This window comes from Oreochromis aureus, linkage group 16 (genome assembly GCF_013358895.1).
Source record: "Oreochromis aureus strain Israel breed Guangdong linkage group 16, ZZ_aureus, whole genome shotgun sequence".
In the NCBI taxonomy this organism is placed as follows: Eukaryota; Metazoa; Chordata; class Actinopteri; order Cichliformes; family Cichlidae; genus Oreochromis; species Oreochromis aureus.
Window position 1 is genome coordinate 11,401,645 of NC_052957.1, and position 21,299 is coordinate 11,422,943.

Consider the following 21,299-nt stretch of genomic DNA (forward strand, 5'->3'; position numbering starts at 1 on the left):
ATTTATATAGTGCCAAATCACTACAGTAGTCACCTCAAGGCACTTTATACTATTATAGCAAATATCCTACAATAATACAGAGAAAGCTCAAACAATCAAATGGCCTATGAACAAGCAATTGGTGACAGTGGGAAGGAAAAACTTCCTTTTGACAGGAAGAAACCTCAGGCAGAACCAGGCTCTGAGAAAACTGTCCTAATTCTTCATGGCACAGATTACAGCAATGTGCTCAAAACATTCCTCAGAGATTTTGGCCGTGTTGATGTGACAGCATCACACAGTGGCTGCAGAGTTGTCAGCTGCACATCCACTATCAAACCTCCCCTTCTGTGACATCCCATAGGTGCTCTTTTGGATTGAGATCTGCTGACTCTGGAGGCTTAGTACAGTGGGCATGGTCAGCAACAGTACTCAGGTAGGCTTTGATATTTAAATGCTCAGCTGGTGCTAAGGAGCCCAACATGTGCTAAGAAAATATCCCCCACACCACCACCAGCCTGACGCCATATTTAGACTTCTGCAGCGAATCTTTGCAGAGCCTACGACTTAACGTACATAAGCAGCCAACGTCATTGCTGGTATTTATGCCGGTGCTGGTGCATTATGTGTTAACTACCATGTGGTAATGTCCCAGTGTTTTATATGCCCTCCCACAACACTGATAAGGATAAGCAGAAGGGGATAGATGGATGGATAATTAGTCCTTATATTGAGATGATGATTATTCTCTGCACTTTTTAAAAAGAAACAAGTTGACAAATGTATAGGAGGAATTGACGGTACTGCCCTTATGGTCCTTACAAGCATGAATCCCCCATCAGTTGATACGAGGCAGCATGCATTCATGCTTTCATGTTGTTTATGCCAAATTCTGACCCTTCTCAGCCTCAGCTTCTTCTCAGCTTGAAGCCACTCAGTAGACATTTTCTCTTTTTTTGGACTGTTCTGTGTAAACCCTTGAGATGGTTCTTTGGGAAAATCCCAGCAGATCAGCAGTTTGTGAATATTCATACCAGGCCATTTGGCACCAATGAGCATGCCATATTCACTTAAATCACTTTTCTTCTCCTTTCTGATGCTCAGTTTGAATTTCAGCAGGTCACCATGTCTACACGCCTAAATACACTGACTTCCTGCCGTGTGATTGGCTGATTGGATATTTGGTTTAAAACCTAATTGAATAGTCAGACACCATAACGACATGCTCAGTGAGTACCTGCCAAGAAAAAGAACATAGACCTGGTCGGGAAGAGGCTCAGATTTATCCAAGCTGCTAAAAAGTTTACTTCCACAATCCTTTGTTCCACATCACAATTAAAGCAGTATAAATTTTATGCGTTATGATTTATACATTATTAACAATGTTCAGAGGTCAGGATTCATTCAGAGGCTTTATTACCAGCAGGTCCACTGTATAGATCGGATGTGCAGAACAACATTATTTTCTGTTGCATCCTGACTGATTCCTTTAATTAAGTTACCGCTGCTGTGCCACATGCGTAAATGAGCACATCACTCTCAATTTAAAGGAGGTCTTATTGTTTCTGCTGCTGGGTGATCCTTCAGGAAAATTTTACACGTGGCCAGCTGTGGGCAACTGACAGGAAGTCACTGAGTTTAATGCTCCTACAAAATCCCAGCTGAGTTTCAGTGAACTGTCTGCAATTTTCTTTATGAATCAAGCAGCAACCTCAAATTGAGCCAGGATAAGAACACATTTACAGGATAGTAAAAAAGCAATCTCTCATTTGGAAACTGACGAGGCTGTTTTGATTGACACGTGTCCCTGCCACCGGCCTCACCTCAAGTAACAGCAGCCACTGAACGGGACCTTTGTACTGTGTTTGCGCTGTTGGTGCCTTTTTGGAGCATTTTAATGCAATTTTATGACATGGCTTCCTGTGCAGCACAGCAAGCCGAAGTCAGTGCTCCAGTTTTGGTGATTGAAATATTAGTACTTAATTAGTCTGTTACTTAGAAGTAATTAACAGATTTGTGCTTTTATGTGTTGCACCTCTAACTGATAACCTAGCGCTTGACCCTCTTGGTCATATGGCAGATTTTGGCTTTAAAAATGTATCATAGCAGCCAAAATGCTAATGTAGAAGTTTCAAAATGCAGTGCCCAGAAACCGTAGACTGTATATAAATGATGACTGTAGCCACCATGACATCACTCTCTGTTTTTAGCTCTTTAAAACCAGATGCCTCGAACACAGGGCAGATCTAACTGAAACTGTGGAACCAAGGCTAATGCTTTGTTAATCATATGTCAATAACTGATGAGTATACCCTTGTTTATCCACCTTAGTGAATAATAATGACCATAATTTACAAAATAAACATCATCTTGTATTTAGTGTGACTTTAAAGCATCAACAGAGCCCATAAATTGGTCAGAAAAGCGTTTGCTGAGGTCACAGGTCCAAGGAGCCATGAGGAGTCCCCCTCTGCAGGAGATTAAAAGAATCCAGCTTAAAGGCACTTATCCAATGGATTCAGTTTTTAGACACATCCATCTTTTAGATAAAGCCTATAATCTTCATGGAAACTGCTCAGCTCATAACTATACTTTCATGGCCTGTATGCATCAATTAAAGTTCAGGTGTATTTGTACAAAGACTGTCCTGAGAGGTTGGCAAATAATCAATGAAAGCTTCTTTAAGGGGTTTATAAGGTGGGCATATTTCATTTTCTACTGTAGCAGGAGAGCATGACCCCCTCCCAAAATGCAGGATTGTATGATACCTGTAAAGGCAAAAAAGGTGAGATTTATAATAAAAGCCACTCTGACATTAAAATCCACCTTATTTTTATACCTTTTTTAAAACTCTCAATGCTCTGTTTTGCCTAAGAGTTTTTAAGGTGAGAAACCGACTCATTTATGCCAGACTGGTCCACTCGTAATTAAATGGCCCAGCACTCCTTTGTGTATTTACGGCACTTCAAAGCCTACTTGTTGCATATGGATGCTGCTAATCAACTTTAAAATCAAAACGAGTGGGTTGAGTAGAAGTGCAAACGTCAGAAAATCACTTCAAAGTTAACGAATGGAATCATTAAATTTCTTTAATGAAGCAGCCTCTGGGCTTGGCAGATATGAGCTTTAATGGGAAATTATATTTGGAGATCCAATCAGTGACTTTGCCCCTGTCATATCCTTACCCACCCTAGCAAACTCATTGCTTGCTTGTCATTATGTTTAGACAAGCCTGCCACAGCTGTTGTATATGTATGTGTGTGCACACAGTGTGTTCATGTCTATTTCTCTTTGTCTGTTGTATTTAGTAGCTAATAAAGTAAACTCCCAAGTATAAAAATTGGATGATCTCCAAAAGCTAGATGCATAAACTTAATTCAACTTTTCGGACCTAAACAGTGTGTTAAAACAAAAACATCAAAATGATTAAACTTTAATCCCACGCGGTTTTGTTGTATGAATTTTTAATATTAATCAAAGTCAATGATTCCACATAAAGTCAACCTGTGATTTTGTTTTTTAAATATATACAACCAATTAGGTATGTTTTAAGAAGCTGTACAAAATATACCCTTCATAATATTAATATTTTCGGTGTTAAATCCTCCAGAGTACAAAGGGGTGGATCAAAAATATTGCACATTTTAATTCATGTTATTGTTGTTTGAGCATTTTTGAGTCGTTGTAATGCTTTAAGTACAGGAGCTGTCTACATGATATTTTCATATTTCAAGATCTATTTTACTTACTCTGGGTGTCACAATAAATTCACAATTCACTGCATGTTTTCCTGTAACTTTTCCATAACAAGCTACATTATTATCATGACATATCATAGTTTCAGTAGGAAGAAGCTTCACAAATGTAATGAAGATTAACATTGTAACATTAAAGTAAGAGAAACGAGCATTGGTGCCCTGGATGTTTGATCCATTTTTCTCATAACTCACTGGAAGAACTTTAAAGAGAGTATTCATTGTATACTTTTAAGGGTCAAATTACCATGTGGGGTAGGTCAAAATGAGTTATAATATATCAAAGGTTTCCTTTCTTTCATGTATGTTCCAATAACAGGCTCATCTTCTAGTTACAATTCCTTCAAATATTTTCTAATACAGTGATATTTTAGAACTTTGTGTGGCCATGAAATGGACAAACACGCATGCTGGTCATTCGAATTCAATTCAGTTCAATTCAGCGCTAAATAACGACAACAGTTGCCTCAAGGTGATTTATATTATAAGGTAAAGACCCTACAATAATACAGAGAAAACTGTAACAATCAGATGACCCCCTCTGAGCAAGCGCTTTTGGTGACAGTGGGAAGGAAAAACTCCCTTTTAACAGGAAGACATCTCCAGCAGAAACAGGCTCAGGGAGGGGCAGTCATCTGCCATGACCAGTTGGGGGTGAGGGAAGGAAGACTGAATAAATGCATGGTGTATAAACAAGTAGTACGGGGAAAAAAAGATGAAAGAAGAAGAAATGCTATGTGCATCATGGGAAGCCCCCAGCAGCCTGGACCTATTGCAGTAACTAAGGGAGGATTCAGTGTCAACTAAATGCTTTGTCAAAAAGGTAAGTCTTAAGCCTGTTCTTAAAAGTAGAGACACCTTCTGTCCAGCCTGGAAACTGGTACAACAAACTCACAGTTGTCCAACATAGCAGTAATAAAGGCATGAGCTAATGTTTTAGCATCACTCTGAGACAGGAGGTTTCTAATTTTGGAGATGATACACAAATGGAAGAAACCAGTCTGACATATTTGTTTAGTATGCGCATTGAAGAGCACATCCTGGTCAACAACAGACTCCAAAGATTCCTCACAGTGTTCACAGTGTTACTGCAGGCCAAGCTAATACCAGAGTACCAGAGTAAGCGTCTAGTTACACAACATATTTCTAAGATTTTTAAAGCCGAGTACAATAACCTCAGTTTCATCTCAATTTAGAAGTAGGAAATAAAGGTCATCCAGGTCTTTAAGACATTCCTGTAGTTTAAATAATTGGTGTGTTTTATCTGGCTCCATGGATTCCACATATTCATTAGTCTAGTTCTGACATATCACATGGATCAACCAAGAAGAAATACCATCCATCCATTTTTTGTTGATGATCTGGGTGCATATTTTGGTTGTAGCGGTCTAAACAGAGATACTGAAGTCTTCCCGAGCCAGCTGACAAATGTAATCTCTGCAGCATGTTCTGAGTTTGTGCGAGGATCTCTTCCCAGTTGGATAGGAAACGCCTCACCTAAAAGGATTCCTGAAGGCATCCTAGTCAGATCCCCAAACCACCTCAACTGGCTTCTTTCCATCAGTTGTTTGGACTCATGATGTCATTCTTTTACCCACAGCTCGTGGTCAGGGTAAGGCTGGGAACGCAGATCAAACAGCAAATCAGCAGCTTTTCCCTCAACATTCTATCTTACAAATAATAGTCTGGAAACAAATGCAAATATATATATTTCTGATCTTTGCCTTTTGAACAAATAGAGAGGCCTGGAGAAGCATTTACTGTTTAAATAACAATACTTTGGTCAGAGTTAATAGAGTTTCACCACTTCTGTGGCACTGTCAGGGTTCTCCAACAAAGGCCAAAGCAGCAGTCATTATGTGCAGAGCAGTGACTTTTTATAGCCCCATATTATTAACTCATCACATATAAGCCATCATCAAGTGTGAAGTCATGAGGTTAATCATATAATAATGAACATTTCTAGAACACCAAAAGGGCTTCACAACAAAGTATAACAAGCTCATGAGCACCTGGAAAAAATGATCCCTACATCAGAAAGTAATCAGAGTACAATAATTTACAAATACTTTCAGGTGCATGCATTTATTGATGATGGAGTCAAGAAGTGTACAAAATCTATTTGGATGCAAAACATTAAAAAGTAAGCCACAATTAACAGAGTAGAATAAGTAAGGAAGTGGATGTTTCAGCATCAAAATGATCTGAAGCAAACCGAGACCTGCTGAAAAAAACTGACAAGGAGAAATCAAAGTCTAAATCTCTCCAAGGACCAGTGATGTCAGCGTGTTGATGCCCTGGAGAGGATGATCTGAAAGCTTTGCTGCTGAAATGCTGAGCAAAAATTTCACCTATTGCAGAAACGGACTCATTAAATACATATAAAAGCTCCCATGCAGTTCTTTAAGATCCAAGCTGAAAAACTAGATAGAAAACCTTGACGTTTAATGAAGCCACTGTTCAGACATATTATTCTACATTGATAATATATTTATTTTTATGGAATATCTTAAAAGATACACTGTTTGTCTTTAAGATAAATGCCATTTACCTACAATGACATTGAAGTTTGGCCTAAATGCACAAACACCTTTTTGGATTTCAGTAAAGTGTCCAGGTTTAGCGATATTTTGCATATTTTCCATATCATATAGCTGCTATAGTAAGTTTATTTGTAACACTTAGTTAAATGACAGTAACGCTTCTATATGATGATAGGAATATCTCTGGAAACAGAGTTTTGGATCTCTGTTAACTGCAGTGCTTTTCTTTATTGTGCAGTGTTTTTTGTATTTTTTTAAGCATTGATTTGCTTGTGTGTCTTTTTTACCCAAGCTACAGTGCTCTGCTTTACGTACATACACTTGTATTCATGATGAAATTAAGAGAGAGACTAATGTAGGATGAATTACGATACAGTTTGCATTGTTCTTCATGCTGTTACTCTGCAGTTTTAAGAACAAACATAATATTTTCCTGCATCTCAACTATATAAAAGAAACTGTGCTGTTACATATTTCTCTTTTTATTTTTCACAACTCCCATGTCTGCACTGCTTTCCACTGCACTATATTGTGGCTGTGACTGCGGCACTTTTAAATGGTATTTTTTGTTATTACAATATCAATCATGCTTAACTGTTCAAAAAACTGAACATAGTCACTTTGCTATACAAACAATAAAATTTAAAAGTAACCCAAAGCAATAGATCTGCCAGTGCTACTACTTGGAAAATCATTGAGGCTGTAATAGTCCAGAGTGCAGAGCTGGGTTAGGCCACACGTTTTTACTGACACTGAAAAAAGAAAAACAAAAAAACAACATGCTCATAACAACCTTTCAGCAAATTTTTATTCAGATGGCATGAGAGGGAATCAGACAGCTCTACTGGCTTTAGTTAATCTAGTCTGTGACAAGAGACTTCGGCTAATCAAAATCCTTTCAGGTTATCTGTATAAAAGGAACAGTCTACACAGAAGGTAAGACTTTGCAGAGGACTTGAACCCGGGATAACAGGGTTGGAATCTTGTGCAAAGCCAAAACTGAGGATTGCCTAATGCTTGCTTTACAGCATAGCTCTATGTGCACCTTCCCAAAAACAAAACTACGAGTCACAAAGACATAGACCTCAACAAATGTGACTGGTATGTTTGGAAGTTATATAGAAGGACTGGTACGTGTCTGCAGTCATACTGATGCTGTACTAGTCTGTTGCAGTAAAGAGAGGCATGAACATGAAAGCAAACAGTCGATTTAATGCTTGATCTACGTTCCTTCCCTCTTCTATAGCAGCCACTTGCAGGCAGTGACAGAAAGAATGAGACACAAGCAGCAGAAATGAGCTTCCTCCAAAGGGTGGCTCTCCTTAGCGATAAAGTGAGGAGCTCAGTTAGTCGGGAAAGAGTCGGAGTAGAGTGGCTACTTCTCCACATTGAAAGAGCCAGCTGAGGTGGCTCAGTGGTTTAGGCATCTGACTAGGATGCTTCTTGGGTTGATCCTAGGTGAGGTGTTTCAGTCAGAAGGAGATCTTTGGACAGACCCAAGATACACTAGAGAAATTATGCCTCCTAACTAGCTTAGGAACACTTTTGTGTGCCTCCTGGAAGATGCGGAGGAGGTGGCTCGACAGAGGGGGGTCTGGGGATCTAGAAGACTGTGTCCTATGTGGAGAGTGTGTACATGGAGGTCAGATCTTAATAAACAAAAGTCAGCCATTATTTAGGCTGATGCAGGAAAACCATAAAGCAGAAGAAAGCTCAGTAATCCAAGCAGTGAGGTGGGCGAAACAAAACAGTATGACGTGACAAGAAACTGAGGAAAACTGAGGTCTTAAATACACAAACAAGGTACTTGGGGAGAGAGGACACAGCTGGGGAAGGCAAAACACAGGTGAACAGAATCTAACCAACCAGACAAAGGGAAACAAAACAGAACACAACGCATACGCAACACAAGACTAGCAAACAGGAAACAACTAGACACCAAACAGAGATGGAGACTCAACAAGATAAAAGGAACATGGGGAAAACGTGATAACTGAAGCAAGGAATATAATACGCACAAACTATAACAATAACTAAAAATGTCTTGTAAAAATGAAGAAACCAATCTGGAAATATCCCTAAAAGATTCAAAACTCAGGACTGCAACAAAAAATTACAAGAACATTAAAAGAATCAAAAGAATCATTAGATAACAGAAATAGAAAGGACACAGTAATGTGTCGTGTAAAGACAGTAAATCATTAACACAACAATAATTTTGTTAAAAAATGTAGTGGATTTAAGTTATATCTAAAATGTGATCACTACTGTTTGTTCAGTGTAAATGTACTGCATTTTTCATGTTTTCCTCCCTTTGTTTTAGTAAAATTTTATCTTCATGTTCAACATTACAAGCTTTATTTCACATGTGATATAGAAACACAAACAACAGATTCAATGCTTTACTATAAATTAAGCTTTATTGTGCATGAAGCCAAGAAAAGGCCATATTTGTACATTTTTGCCTACTGTGCCTTTAATTGAACCATTTCCAGTTGAGATCTGAACTGCTGCTGCACTACATCACACCCAACTGTGTTTACGTCTTCTTAGTTCATGATTGTAAATGAAGTGGGTAAAACGTTAGTTGCGTGTTATAACGAAATCCAGCACACGGAGGTAAAAGAGTAAGCAGTGCACAACCAGAGTCTAGAAGAAATCAGCTGATTTTCACATGACCATACATCGATTGTAGATTCACACCTTATACTTCCATCTCCACTTCATGTTATCACCTACAGCTGGCTCTAAAAAACCATGTGTATGCCCGTGCGTGCATTCTCACTGCACCATCTGTCTTTATGAACATCAGTTTGTGTGTGAAATTATTCAAATTGTGCTTTTTTCTGAATACTCGTGTGCCTACAAACGGTTCCTGAGAGCAAAAACTAGTGTAAACCCATGAAGATCACAGTTGGCAATATAACCAGGAGGTCACCGGGCTTCAATCCCATCCCAGCTGAGGTCGGAGGAAAGAATGCTGTTTTTGAGCAGAAATGAAATAATAATAATAAAACAGAACCGGGGTCACCTGAAGAGCCTGGAGCACAGTAACAAAAGCTGCTTATGCAATGGGTTAGATCTTGTGTTTGTAAGAGCAAAATCTTTTTGTAGCTGCCGAATGAAGCTTGAGGTCAATAAACGTTGAAAAAATAATAATTTCAAAATGGATGTGCTGTTAGGCGAGAAGAGAAAGCATCCGTGCCTGATGAAGTCTTTGACGTATTTATTGCTCTGATTCTATATGCAGGCTTTCTGCATGTTAGTGAAACAGATGAGAACAGATGGAGAGACGGCGATGGTGGATGGAGGTCTAGTGGGCGGAAAGCTGTTTGTTGTTTTAACATTAGGAAGGTCAGAGCTTTGAGGAAAGGGCCTCGGAGCAGATGGAGGTAAGAGATGAGCATGAGGGGGCGGACGAGTGACCTCCTCGCCCTCCCGCGCTTGTGTCTCTCTTCCTCTGCCGTCTTCACTCGGACATTTTTTGCTTCTCTGCTCTTACAGAATTAGCTAAATGTAATGGCATTAAATATATTTACACATCTGGATTATAGCTGATACAGGTCTTGACTTCTCCGTGGCCTATTTATTTTATTTTTTCCCGTCATTTATTAGTAATTATTCAGCTGTTTAATGCTTTAGTTGTTGAATCAGACTTGGCCTCGTATTCTTAAAAGCTTTGCCCAGATCTCAATAAATTATAAATTATCATGCTGCTCTTTAATCAGCTAATTTACTTAATCTCCTGGCTTCTTTTGTATTAAGTGGTGCTAATATTATGAATAGATTGAACTGCAGTAAATGGGTGGGCTTTTTATTAAGAGGGAAAATATGCCAGTGTTCTTGGCACTTTGCATTTTTGTCTGCTCGCCTAAATCACTGTGGGCACCACCACTGTGTACAGTAATTGTTAGCTCTGCTGTTCTGTGATAAAATGATTGGTGGTCATAAAAATATTACCCTTGAACAATTGCCTCACTGGAGCTTCTTTTGTCAGCCTTCTTTTGTCTTGGTTGCACTTTCAAATGTGAGGACATATTGAAGAAGTCTGTTTGATTAATAATGATTGGGCGCCTTGGAAAAAGCAAACTCTGAAGACCACTGATATATTGAAATGTGCTGCAATTAGAGCCAGCGTGTGCACTGATGGTCTTTGTTCCCAATCTGTTATCTGGCAGAGCTTCATCTGTGAGAAGAGAAAATGTATTTTGAATAGATCTGTATGAAATAAAAGCACAAGGGTGCGTGAAGCAGTGGGCTAAAAGCAGAGGGAGGGATTTTTTGGGGGGGAGAAATACATTGTCTGATACAAATTTCCAGTTTGAGTGTTTGTCTTCAAACAAAGAGACAAACATGCAAAATAAAAATGGAAGAAAGGGTCCTTGAATTCAGTAAAGCTGTTATAAGAGGAAAAAATCATTAACAGAAAAAGTGCTGCTTTTAAAAACCAGCCTGATTGAAGACATAACCGAGCTGTGATGCAGATGTGCTCAGCGGACGTCAGTTCTGATGTGGAGACACCTGAAGCGGTTTCTATTTTTATTGTAATAATTATGCAACTTACGGTGTATTTGGCCTTTTTAAGCTGCAGGAACTCGACACCCAACACAATATGTCTTTGGATGACATCACTGTCAGCGGCTGAAATGCACGCATACTTTTTCTTTTGGGGATCGGACTGTGCCATCTATATTCAGGATGGTGTTGTAAGTCTGCGTTAGGTTCCAGCCATTTTGACATTATCTGTGTTAAATTCAGGCCTCTGTAATTTATAGTATGACATGATGGGCAGGCAGAGAGGAAGTGCGAGTGTTACGCAACAATGTGGGAGACGAGTGATTCCAGCTAAAACCTGAAAAAGAGTGAAGTGCATCTGGACTTTTCTGTCTCTGCCACTGTTTTCTTCACATGTAAGAGACGCCAAACCGGAAAAGTGTTTTACTGGTCTTGAGTGCACTTTGCAAAGTGAGACTGCGACCTTGAATATATAGAAAGAGTTATAAAGTAAGAATAAGAAGGAGTCCAGCAGCATGTGGTATGACCCCCCACAGAGCCCTGATCGCAACATCAGTGAGTCAGTCTGGGATTACATAAAGAGGCAGGAGACACTTAAAAAGAAAAGTTTTTTAGTTTCCTGGACTTTATATGAAGCCAGTTGATTTAAAGTCTCTCACTTTCAACACTTTGAACACTGTAAAACACAGCAGAAAGTTACAAAAGTACAATTTACTCAACTCAGTCTGAGAAAGTGTCTTGAGTCATTCTGAAATATCCAGCTAAGGAAATCCCATAAAAGTTGAAATGTTTCTCCCACTGAAAACGCTACGTCCAGACGAACAGAATCAACTTCTTGGGATCCATCTGAGAAACTTAAAGATTGTCCTTATACCCCAAAAAACACCACCAAATTCTTATTTTGACCAACAGTTTAACGCTTTAAAATGAACCACCCTCTAGTGATGATGTGGAAAAAATCGCTGGTGGAATCACCATCTATAGTAGGGTGGGCGATAAAGCCTCAAAATTATATTATGATTATTAAATTTGCGATATATAAATTATACTGAAATTCATTTTATCTGTGACTGCAGTTCGCAGGCAGCAGAAAAATTAAATAAAGGGCATTTTCCACCCTTCTTTTCCAATCAGCTGTTGTCAGTGATGACACACTGCCTAAGTCAAAGTGTGACTCTACTGCCACAAGCTCCCAAGACCAAGCATTATAGTGCAGTAGCAGTGACACAGCATTAGTCAAATGTAAGCACTCTGGTTTTATCTGGTGTAAAATTAGAAAATAACTGCTGAACACTTTAGTTTAACAATAACTAAAGTAACTTTACAGGAGCTGAACAATAATGTCATTAATAAAACTGAAAAATATCTTTCTAACTGGGTTTTTGCATCTTGGATGGAGCTTCTTAATTTTTACCACCATGTAACCAAATCAGTAACTTTCATCCTTCCTGTCTAATGGACTCCAAACAGCGCGCACTCCAACGATGCTCAATTGAGTAATTTTTTACTTTTGAGTTGCACGACCATCACCAGCTGCTCATATCTCCTCCTCGCAGCCGTTATATTGTCGTACTCGCCGTCGTGTTTTTGTCTCAGTGGTGAAACAAGTTTTCTTGCATGTTTTGCAGACCACTGGGCTGTTTTAGGTTGTTAAAGTAGCTGCATTTGTAGGTACTAAATCATCATTGAGAGCTGACACACGTCTTGCTCTCAGACATGCCTGGGCTTGTCTTGTTGTTGTGCAAATGTATACAGCTGGTTATGTTGCCAACTGTAATCTTTCTGGGTTTACGTTAGTTTTAGCTCTGAGAGCAGTTGATAGCTGTAGTTGTCTTTGGTGTTGCAGTTTTCTCCTGTACAGTACCATCTAATCTCACAGAGTCACGCATGTATTACCTTTCCGTTCTGCCACCTGAGCTACAATAAGTCTATGTCATGGTTGTGTCTGTGGGTTAAATGAATCGAATGTATAGGATCATGCAGGTGGTCTCAGAATCTCATCTCTGCTTTTCACGGATGATGTGGTTCTGTTGGCTTCATCGGGTAGTGGCCTCCAGCTCGCACTGGAACGGTTCGCAGCCAAGTGTGAAGCAGCGGGAAGGAGGATGAGCACCTCCAAATCTCAAATCTGAGGCCATGGTTCTCAGCCGGAAAAGGGTGGAGTGTCCACTCCTGGTCGGGGATGAGTTCCTGCCCCAAGTGGAGGAGTTTAAGTATCTCGGGGTCTTGTTCACGAGTGAGGGGACAAGGGAGCCGGAGATCGACAGACGGATTGGTGCTGCGGCTGCAGTGATGCGGATGCTGGACCGGTCCGTCGTGGTGAAGAGAGAGCTGAGCGTAAAACCGAAGCTCTCAATTTACCGGTCGATCTACGTCCCTACCCTCACCTATGGTCACTAGTAGTGACCGAAAGAACGAGATCGCGGATACAAGCAACAGAAATGAGCTTCCTCCGAAGGGTGGCTGGGCACTCCTTAAGAGAGAGGGTGACAAGTTCACCCATTCGGGAGGGGCTCAGAGTAGAGCCGCTGCTCCTCCATATCAAAAGGATCCAGTTGAGGTGGTTCGGGCATCTGACAAGGATGCCAGCTGGGTGCCTCGTGGGCAAGGTGTTCCGGTCATGTCCCACCGGGAGGAGGCGCCGGGGCAGACCCAGGACACGCTGGAGAGATTATATCTCTCGGCTGGCCTGGGAACGCTTTGGTGTTCTCCCGGACAAGCTGGAGGAGGTGGCTGAGGAGAGGGAGGTCTGGGCTTCTCTGCTGCCCCATGACCTGGCCCCGGATAAGCGGAAGAAGACGAATGGATGGAGGATCATGCAATGCTGCTGATGTCCAATTGCTCACAAAGATCAAATACAAATAAGGGACATGGGAGTCGTCTGCAAAAACAAATTAGAGAAGAGAAAAGACTAAAAACCCACCTCACAATGGGCTGTCTGATTCAGGCTTCTCTTCTAAACCAGTGTTGGTAAGCTTAAATTGTAAATCCAAACCTGATAACAGGACTGCCACAGCCAGTCAGCACACACTCGGGATGAATCAGAGAGGAGAGGACAGGTTGATGAGTTTTTGCTGGCATACCGAGGCATGCACAGCCTGATTCTGAAGACATCACACGATTTTACCCTTGGAGATTCTTTAGCCATCTTCTGTGTTAGACAATGTTGATTTTAAAAAAACAAAACAAGTCATCTGACAATAACGATCGCAATTTCAGCTGCTCTATTCAGGCATCCTCACCTGGAAATTTGCTGCATTCACATGTGTTTTATTCCTCAGGAATCCTAATATGGAAAAGGAAAAAAAAAAGCATGACAAAGAGAGAATCTGTTCACGTCAGTGTGGTTGTGTTATGTTATACTCATGATTTCATTGATATGGTTGAGTAACAGCCATGACATTTCTGTATCACTGAAGAGTAATGAGGCCCTGTGAATGATACGTGTGTGGGAGAATTAAAATATCGATCGTCTGTTGAAGGTGTGGACCACAACATTCATGTAGCGCTCAAGAGTTTTATAGTAAAACCGGTGTGCAGGAGTCTGCAGCTTGTCTCAAGTGTTCCGCCCACACAGACGCCTGAAACTACATTTGATGTGGTCAGTCATCATCCCATGCTGGTCCTCTCTCTCTGTCTCTGCTGTATGTTTGTTCATGTTTACAAAGGCACTTCTCTGCTACAATCGGTGTCCTTTCGGGCCTCGGAAAGAGGAAACTGGAAGACTTGAATGGCAGGAGGAAAACAATCCTCTTGTCCTTGAATCTGTTTGACCGCAACTACTTCATAACAGGGATGAAGGCGAAGGATGCTCAGCGGCGCGGTGCTTGTGTGCACCCGTTTCTCATGTGTGGGTGTGTTTTTAGGCGTGTTGCTCTGGCACTCGCTAGCCAATAATTGCACATAATTGCATCCATTAGTGGGGAAAAAAAAGATGAACATTAGTGAGAAATCTCTGACACCTAAGTGTTTGTCCCCTCAAGATTTAAAAAAACGGACTCTTGGCGGGCAGTTGATGAAATGTTGTGTGACACATGATGTCAGGTGGTGATGTGATGGTTACTATGGTGACTGTGGCGTTGCACCTGCTTTTTGTTCAGCTTTGGTTAGCACTGAATACGTAAACATATATACATACATGCATGCATACATGCAGCCACTTATCCTGCGGACAAGTGTTCCTCACAGAGCTCTATTGTTGAATATGAAAAGGATTTTTTTTTTTTTTTTAAACACAAGTGAGCCGCAGCACTGAGTGACATATTCAGCCTTGGTGATCTACAAAGAGCAAATTTGTCTGCTGCTTATAATAGTCCCCAACAAATTCACTGTTTCCACCTGTTTTCCCTGTTTTCTAAAATGGAAACTGCACTACTAAAAAAAAAAATTAAAAATTAAAGGACCACTTTTTAATCAGAGTGTAGCATCAAGTAATTTAAACTTCTTGAATATTGATCTGGTCAGTTACGTAGCAGAGGTGGTTGTTAATCGATTTCAATTAAATTAAATTAAATTGGCAACAATGAGACAACCCCCAAAACACTTTTACAGGTTGAGGCCACTGACTGATTATTTTTTCCACTCTGGTTTTGCATTTGGCTAGGGTCAGTGTCTCTACTGGTAGCATGAGACAATACCTCTCCCAGCACAGTTTCAAGAGCGAGCAGGAGCTCTCAGGAGACAGAGTTACTCTAGAAGCACATGTGACAGGCGTGAAAAGGTCTGGAGAAGCCATGGAGAACATTATGCTGCCTGTAACATCATTCAGCATGACCGGTTTGGTAGCAGGTCAACAGTGTTTGGGGAGGGATGTCCATGGAGGGATGCACAGACCTTTACAGGCTAGGCAATGGCACCCTGACTGCTATTGGTCAAAATCCTTGGATGCACTGTCATACCCTGGGTTTTCTCCCGGTGCACATCGACGTCCGGCCTTATATGTCAAGAGTATGCAGGCAGTTCGTAGAGAAGGAATTGATACCTCTGACTGGCCCCCACACTCGCCTAACCTAAATCCAATAGAACACCTCTGGGACATCATGTTTCAGTCCATGTTTTGCTGTCTGCCACATGTCCATTTCTCTATAGAAGGAAGCACGTTTCCTGGATCGCAAAGGAAGCAATTACGTTGTTCTTTAAGAGACGCCTGTCCAACATTGTCATGGACGTATGGCTCAGGTAAAATAAATAACTCAATTCAATAATAATAACTGTGATGTGGAGAAAAGAGAAGCCTAACAGAAGAAAAATATCTGAACACAGACCACAAGAAACACTCGCTGCTGTGTGTTTGCAACTCCTGTGTTCTGTACACCACTCTTTGTCATCTTATTAGCATTAACACACAACCCCACAAACATGAACAGTGACCAGAGGTCATTAATTGCCTCAACAGTCTAAGTCATGGTGGCAAATTGGCAGCCACACTCAACGCCACCCTCAGACAACCAGACAAGAAAACACTGGAGTTCACATCATAAAGTAACAGTAACAATAAAGGACCAACACAACACAACTGCAATAACTGTCATAACATCTTAAATTAACACGTTAACATCAACATGAACAGTCCCATGAGTCTTTGCACTAGTGACCCCTCACCTAAGGCTGCTACAAGATAATAAATAAATTTATATTGATATTAAATGGTATTAATGTCATTCCAGATATGCTGTTGGAATGATCATAGGCATTGTTTATGCACAAATGTGCACATGCATACAGACTGTGAATGAAGCTCATTATCTTCAGTTGTGTTCATGCACGGTGAGAAGAGAATTCTCAACCTTGGTGGAGGCATGCAGTCTCAAGCCTGTTATACGGTTCTGCATTCATGTCCATTTGCATGTCTGTTTGCCTACGCAGAGCCCACACAGAGGGGTATGAAACCTAAGTAGGCCCGCTTGCGTGCAGGCCTCCAAAGACCCAACAGCACAGTGCTCAGCGTGGATGACGTTGCGTGTAGATCAAACGCTCACTGGTTGAAAAGTGGGCCAGAACAGGAAGGACAGCGACAACATCAGAGATCATCAAAATCAGCAGAGATAGTGGCTCCAATGGATAGTTTTCACTTCTTCTTTTATTTGTATATTGCAACTTGGCTTTTGTCTGCAGCCGAATGAAGGACAACCAGACTGGTATTTTGTGACACTGCCCCCTGGTGACAACGAATGAGTACAGCATGTAGTCAGTGCTCTGCCAAACGCAAAAATATGGAAAAAGCGTCAGACTGCTGTTGTTTAAATAATTAGTACTTCATTCAATAAATGGGCTTGAGTTTTCCAAACATTTGTTTAACATACTTTTAACCAGCTCTTGGACTGTGACGCACTGTAGAAATTGTACAATTCAATCTGAACGACAGTTATATTTCCCTTGTTTCATTGTTTCTTGCACTTTCATAATTAAAAACTAAGCACTGAGGTTTCCCTCAGAAGGGTTGAGCTTTATATTAAATGATTCAATAGCTGTTAGTTCGCCACAGCGCTGCAGTTTATATCAGCAATAAATGAACTTCTAGAGTTTTTTATTTAATATCCTGTTAAAACTAGTGGATATGGATAACAGTACAGTGTATATATTTGTTAGTGCATGTGTTTTTTTCTATTCTGTATATAAAATCCTAAAATTTTCAGGCAAATAATAAATCTATTTGGACAGTCTGAATTAAAATTTAATTGTGCTTTCATTATGGGTTAGTAGAGCATGTGCATATGCTTTTAAGGGCCAACATGCAGAGACATATTTTTTACGTTGTTTAGACATGTGGGAGAACATCGGTAAAACAATAACTGCCTCGCAAGCTGTGATATACACCCTTGTAATTATCTGGACAGGACTCTGCATCATCTGCGCTAACGCAGACGAGGGAACAAAAGCTGCCGCGGAGCAGCGGAAGCCGACTGACAGGTGATCCTGCTGCGCCTCCGTCATCAGAAACTGACGTTTCTTCTGATGACGCCCGAGAGGGAGAGACGTCTATCCCGGGGATCTTTTCTTTGCATTATGCCCACGTGTTAAGTAGGAGGGACTGAGACAAAAAGGAAAAATGCACAGGGTACACCCTATTCATTTTTCCTTGAATAGTCCAGGAGCTATGAGAGGGTTGGCGTGTAGCCATCAAGGATTTACAGGATTTACCACCTCAAATATAAGAAGAGCCTGTTAAAATAAGTTTGACAGCTTGTCTCTCTGCTGCACAGGTCACTCAGGCCTCTCAGGCTATTCATTATGAATGCCTCGCCAACTATTTGCTGGCCTCTGCAGCTCTCTGTAGACTCGCTCTTTCTGTTTACCCTTTGAGCGTCTCCGTCTTTCTGCTGGTTTTGTTAAATGATGGGTGTAAAATGTAGTGGCTTTTTGGACCTTTTCGTGAGTCCGGCTACAAACGATGCCAACAATGCACAATAGCGAGAGCTGCTGCCAATCTGACGCCAACGCTCACCAACTGGACTCCGGCATTTCCTGAACATTCAGAAAAAAGGAAAACAAAAAGCGGCTCCTGATAATGATTGGACAGGAGCAGAAGAGGCATCAAATGGTTCAGGAACAAGGTCGTGGGTTGGACAGTTGAATAACTGGCTAAAGCACCTTATGAAAGAACAGCTTGAAAATAAATCAAACAAAAGAAAAACCTTTATGCAGGGTGAATGACAAATGGCAGGAAATGTCAAGCTGTGAGTTCTGGCTGGACTATAAATATGTTCACTTAATGCTTTATGCTAGTTGAAATGTACAGTTTCTTGAAGTGAAACTCTCTAGATGTGATCAAATAAAAGTCCCTTGCATATAAACGTGTGCATAAAGATAGAGCAGCTTGTCCGTTTCCAGTCTTATGAGCGAATCCTGTAATTATGCAGTTTGGTGCGCTTGTTTAAAAGAGACAGCTATACTTGATAAACGAGCTACGTAGTTTATTCAGTGCACTCAGCTATTTGTAGCGCTCCACTGACAGCAATTACAGCTGCGAGTATGTTTGAGGCTCCTTCTAGCAGCAGCAGCGCACACCTGGGTTTTGAAGCACTTGTGCTCGTTGCGTATTGTCTCCTGCTGTGACAGATTGGATTGGAAAGTGTTGGTAAATTGCGGTCTGTGTCTAAACTGATTTTCAGTTGGGTTCAGGTGCTTTGTGGTGGTGGAAGACATTCAGAGGTGTGTTACAAATCTCAGAATGTGTATTTTGGGAGAAATTAATGTACACCAAAAAAAAAAAAAAAAAAAAAAGAGTCTGACTAACTTTAATGCTGATGATTGAATTTTTAACAAATTACAGCAAGTATATCTAAACGTTTTAACTGTCCTCTTCAACTGTTTCCTGTACTCTGCCTGTGAGAGGTGCTGAAACGAGTATAAAGAGATGCAAAATGACCACAACAAGTATCTTTTTTTAAAAAAAACTGTTTTGTGTCTCCTTGTTAAAGCCATGGGTTTGGCTTTTATGTTGGAAAAGCTCCTAATCGGTCCAGGTTGGGCCCTACTCGAGTCTCAATGGTACCACCGATGAATGCACACTGACGTTTTTAGAAACAGAGTGAACTCTGATTTCTGAAAACCAGGGAGCACCACAGCCCCCACATTAAATAACCTTCAATGAGGAATCCTCAAAAAGCTTTTATGCTCAGGGGTAGTGAGAGTGGGCGTGCAGGCTGGTTGTTTTTGTTGCTTTAAAATGCAGGTAAACACTCAGTGTGAATAATTGGGAATCTTCAGAGTAGAAAAGGACGTGGTGTGGAGCAAAGGTGTGATCTGCTGTCATCATAGACTGACACATCCGTGTAACAGCCTTTAATGATCACGTTCAATTTCACTGTCGCAGTCTCCCTCATCATCGTCATCTTCATCTGCCCTTTCCATTTATCCCCCACTCAAGACCTCATCTTCTGCTGTCTGCTGTCATTCACGTTAACCTCGGCCAACGTCGGGATGGTTTTGTGTGTCATTTTAGTTGTTTCTAAATCAAATTCAAAGTTTCACTTAAATGTTTTTTTTCTCCATCTTGAATAGTCCAGGAGCTATGTTCATCTTTTATGTACAGTCTGTGGCTGAAATATCTATCAGTGGAAATATCAGCCTACTTTTTTAAATTAAAGACTTAAATACTATTAAATTAAAAAAGAGTAAATTACTAACTTGGTGTGCAGTAAACGTGCAGTGTATGTTATCATCATGAAAGCTTTCGGTTCAGAGAGTTCAATGTAGCCTTTTACATATGGCACAGCCTCGTCCTTTAGCTTTACTCTGGACAAGATCCAGCTTTAACAATCATCTACAAGGCTACATGACATGACTGTTTAGGAGTGATGGGAGCAAGAGGATGATTGATTAAATGCAGAGTGGACAAACACATGCATAAACACTCAGTTTAACATTAATGGGAAAAGATTTCTGAATCAGATGAAGAAGGTGGGCCATGGTCTTGTTCTCTGACCGAGTGAGGAAAACCCTGCCAGGTAACATCAAACAAGCCCAAGATTTGAGGTTTTGCAGACAGGAGACCGTGACATGATGTTAACTAGCAACCACCTGTGGCTAGACTGTTTGCCTTCAAAGTTTTTGAAAATGTTGCTTTCAGCTCTGAGACACAACTTTTGCTTCAAAGGTGAACCATCTCCATTTCTGCTTTCCATCGCGCTTTTTCAAGGTTTACTACTCCGCAGCTAGTAGTTTGTTAGCAGTCTGCAAACACACAGTCTGCTAGCAGCCAAAGCAATCACCGGAAGTTTTTTCTGCAGCAACATCTTTTCACCTAATATGAACCAACATTAAGGAACCACTGCCGACCAGTCGGGGAATACATGTTTCCCTAGCAACTGGTGGCTGTATCATGTCCCATATGGTGGATATCTCACAAGCAATGTACTCATCATGTCAGAAAACCTCAGTATAGAAAACAAATAAAAATTAAGTTAGAAAGCAAGCATTTACAGCAGTCTGAAGTCTGAACTTCTAACAGAGATTATTCATGAATACTTCATTAAGTGAAACTTGGCCATTTTTTTTTAAAGTATCTAAAATGCAACAGTTTAGTTATATAAGATTGAAAATAATGAAATGCATTGCAAGTCCACTTCAAATAGGCTGAAGTTAGGAATGTGTGCATTCACCTAAGTTCTCAAGAGGTAAAAAACAGTTTCTGGTAGTTGTAAACTGATTCTTCCAAATGTGCACTAAAGATACCTGCAGTTCAATAAAAATGTGTGTGTGTTGTTTGAGTTACACGTCAATAAAATGTGGATAACAAAGACTTCCCTCCGCTTACAGAATCTGTGTGTCTGAATCATGATTAAGCAGTTGAGTCACTGTCTTTGTTGTAGATGAAATCAGTCTGGAGGGGATGGTGGTGCACCGAGCCGAATGCAGACCAGTCGTCACTGACAGCTACATGAAGCTGAAGAAGTGAGTGAACGCTGAAATTTCTCTTCCAAATGCTGCAGTTTGAAAGCTGTTAAATTCATCTTGCATGAGATGATGTAATCCCGAGAACTTAAACGTTACAGTGGTTCTTATT

General features: G+C 40.6%; 1 protein-coding gene across 1 annotated transcript in view; it reads left to right on the forward strand.

Annotated features, from left to right (window-relative positions):
• Positions 1 to 21,299, forward strand: part of LOC116312081 (general transcription factor IIF subunit 2-like) — a 74,274-nt gene that overhangs the window by 43,562 nt on the left and 9,413 nt on the right. Inside the window, exon 5 of the mRNA XM_031729438.2 lies at positions 21,106 to 21,187. Coding sequence (XP_031585298.2) covers positions 21,106 to 21,187 — 82 coding nt within the window. The remainder of the gene's footprint in view (positions 1 to 21,105; positions 21,188 to 21,299) is intronic.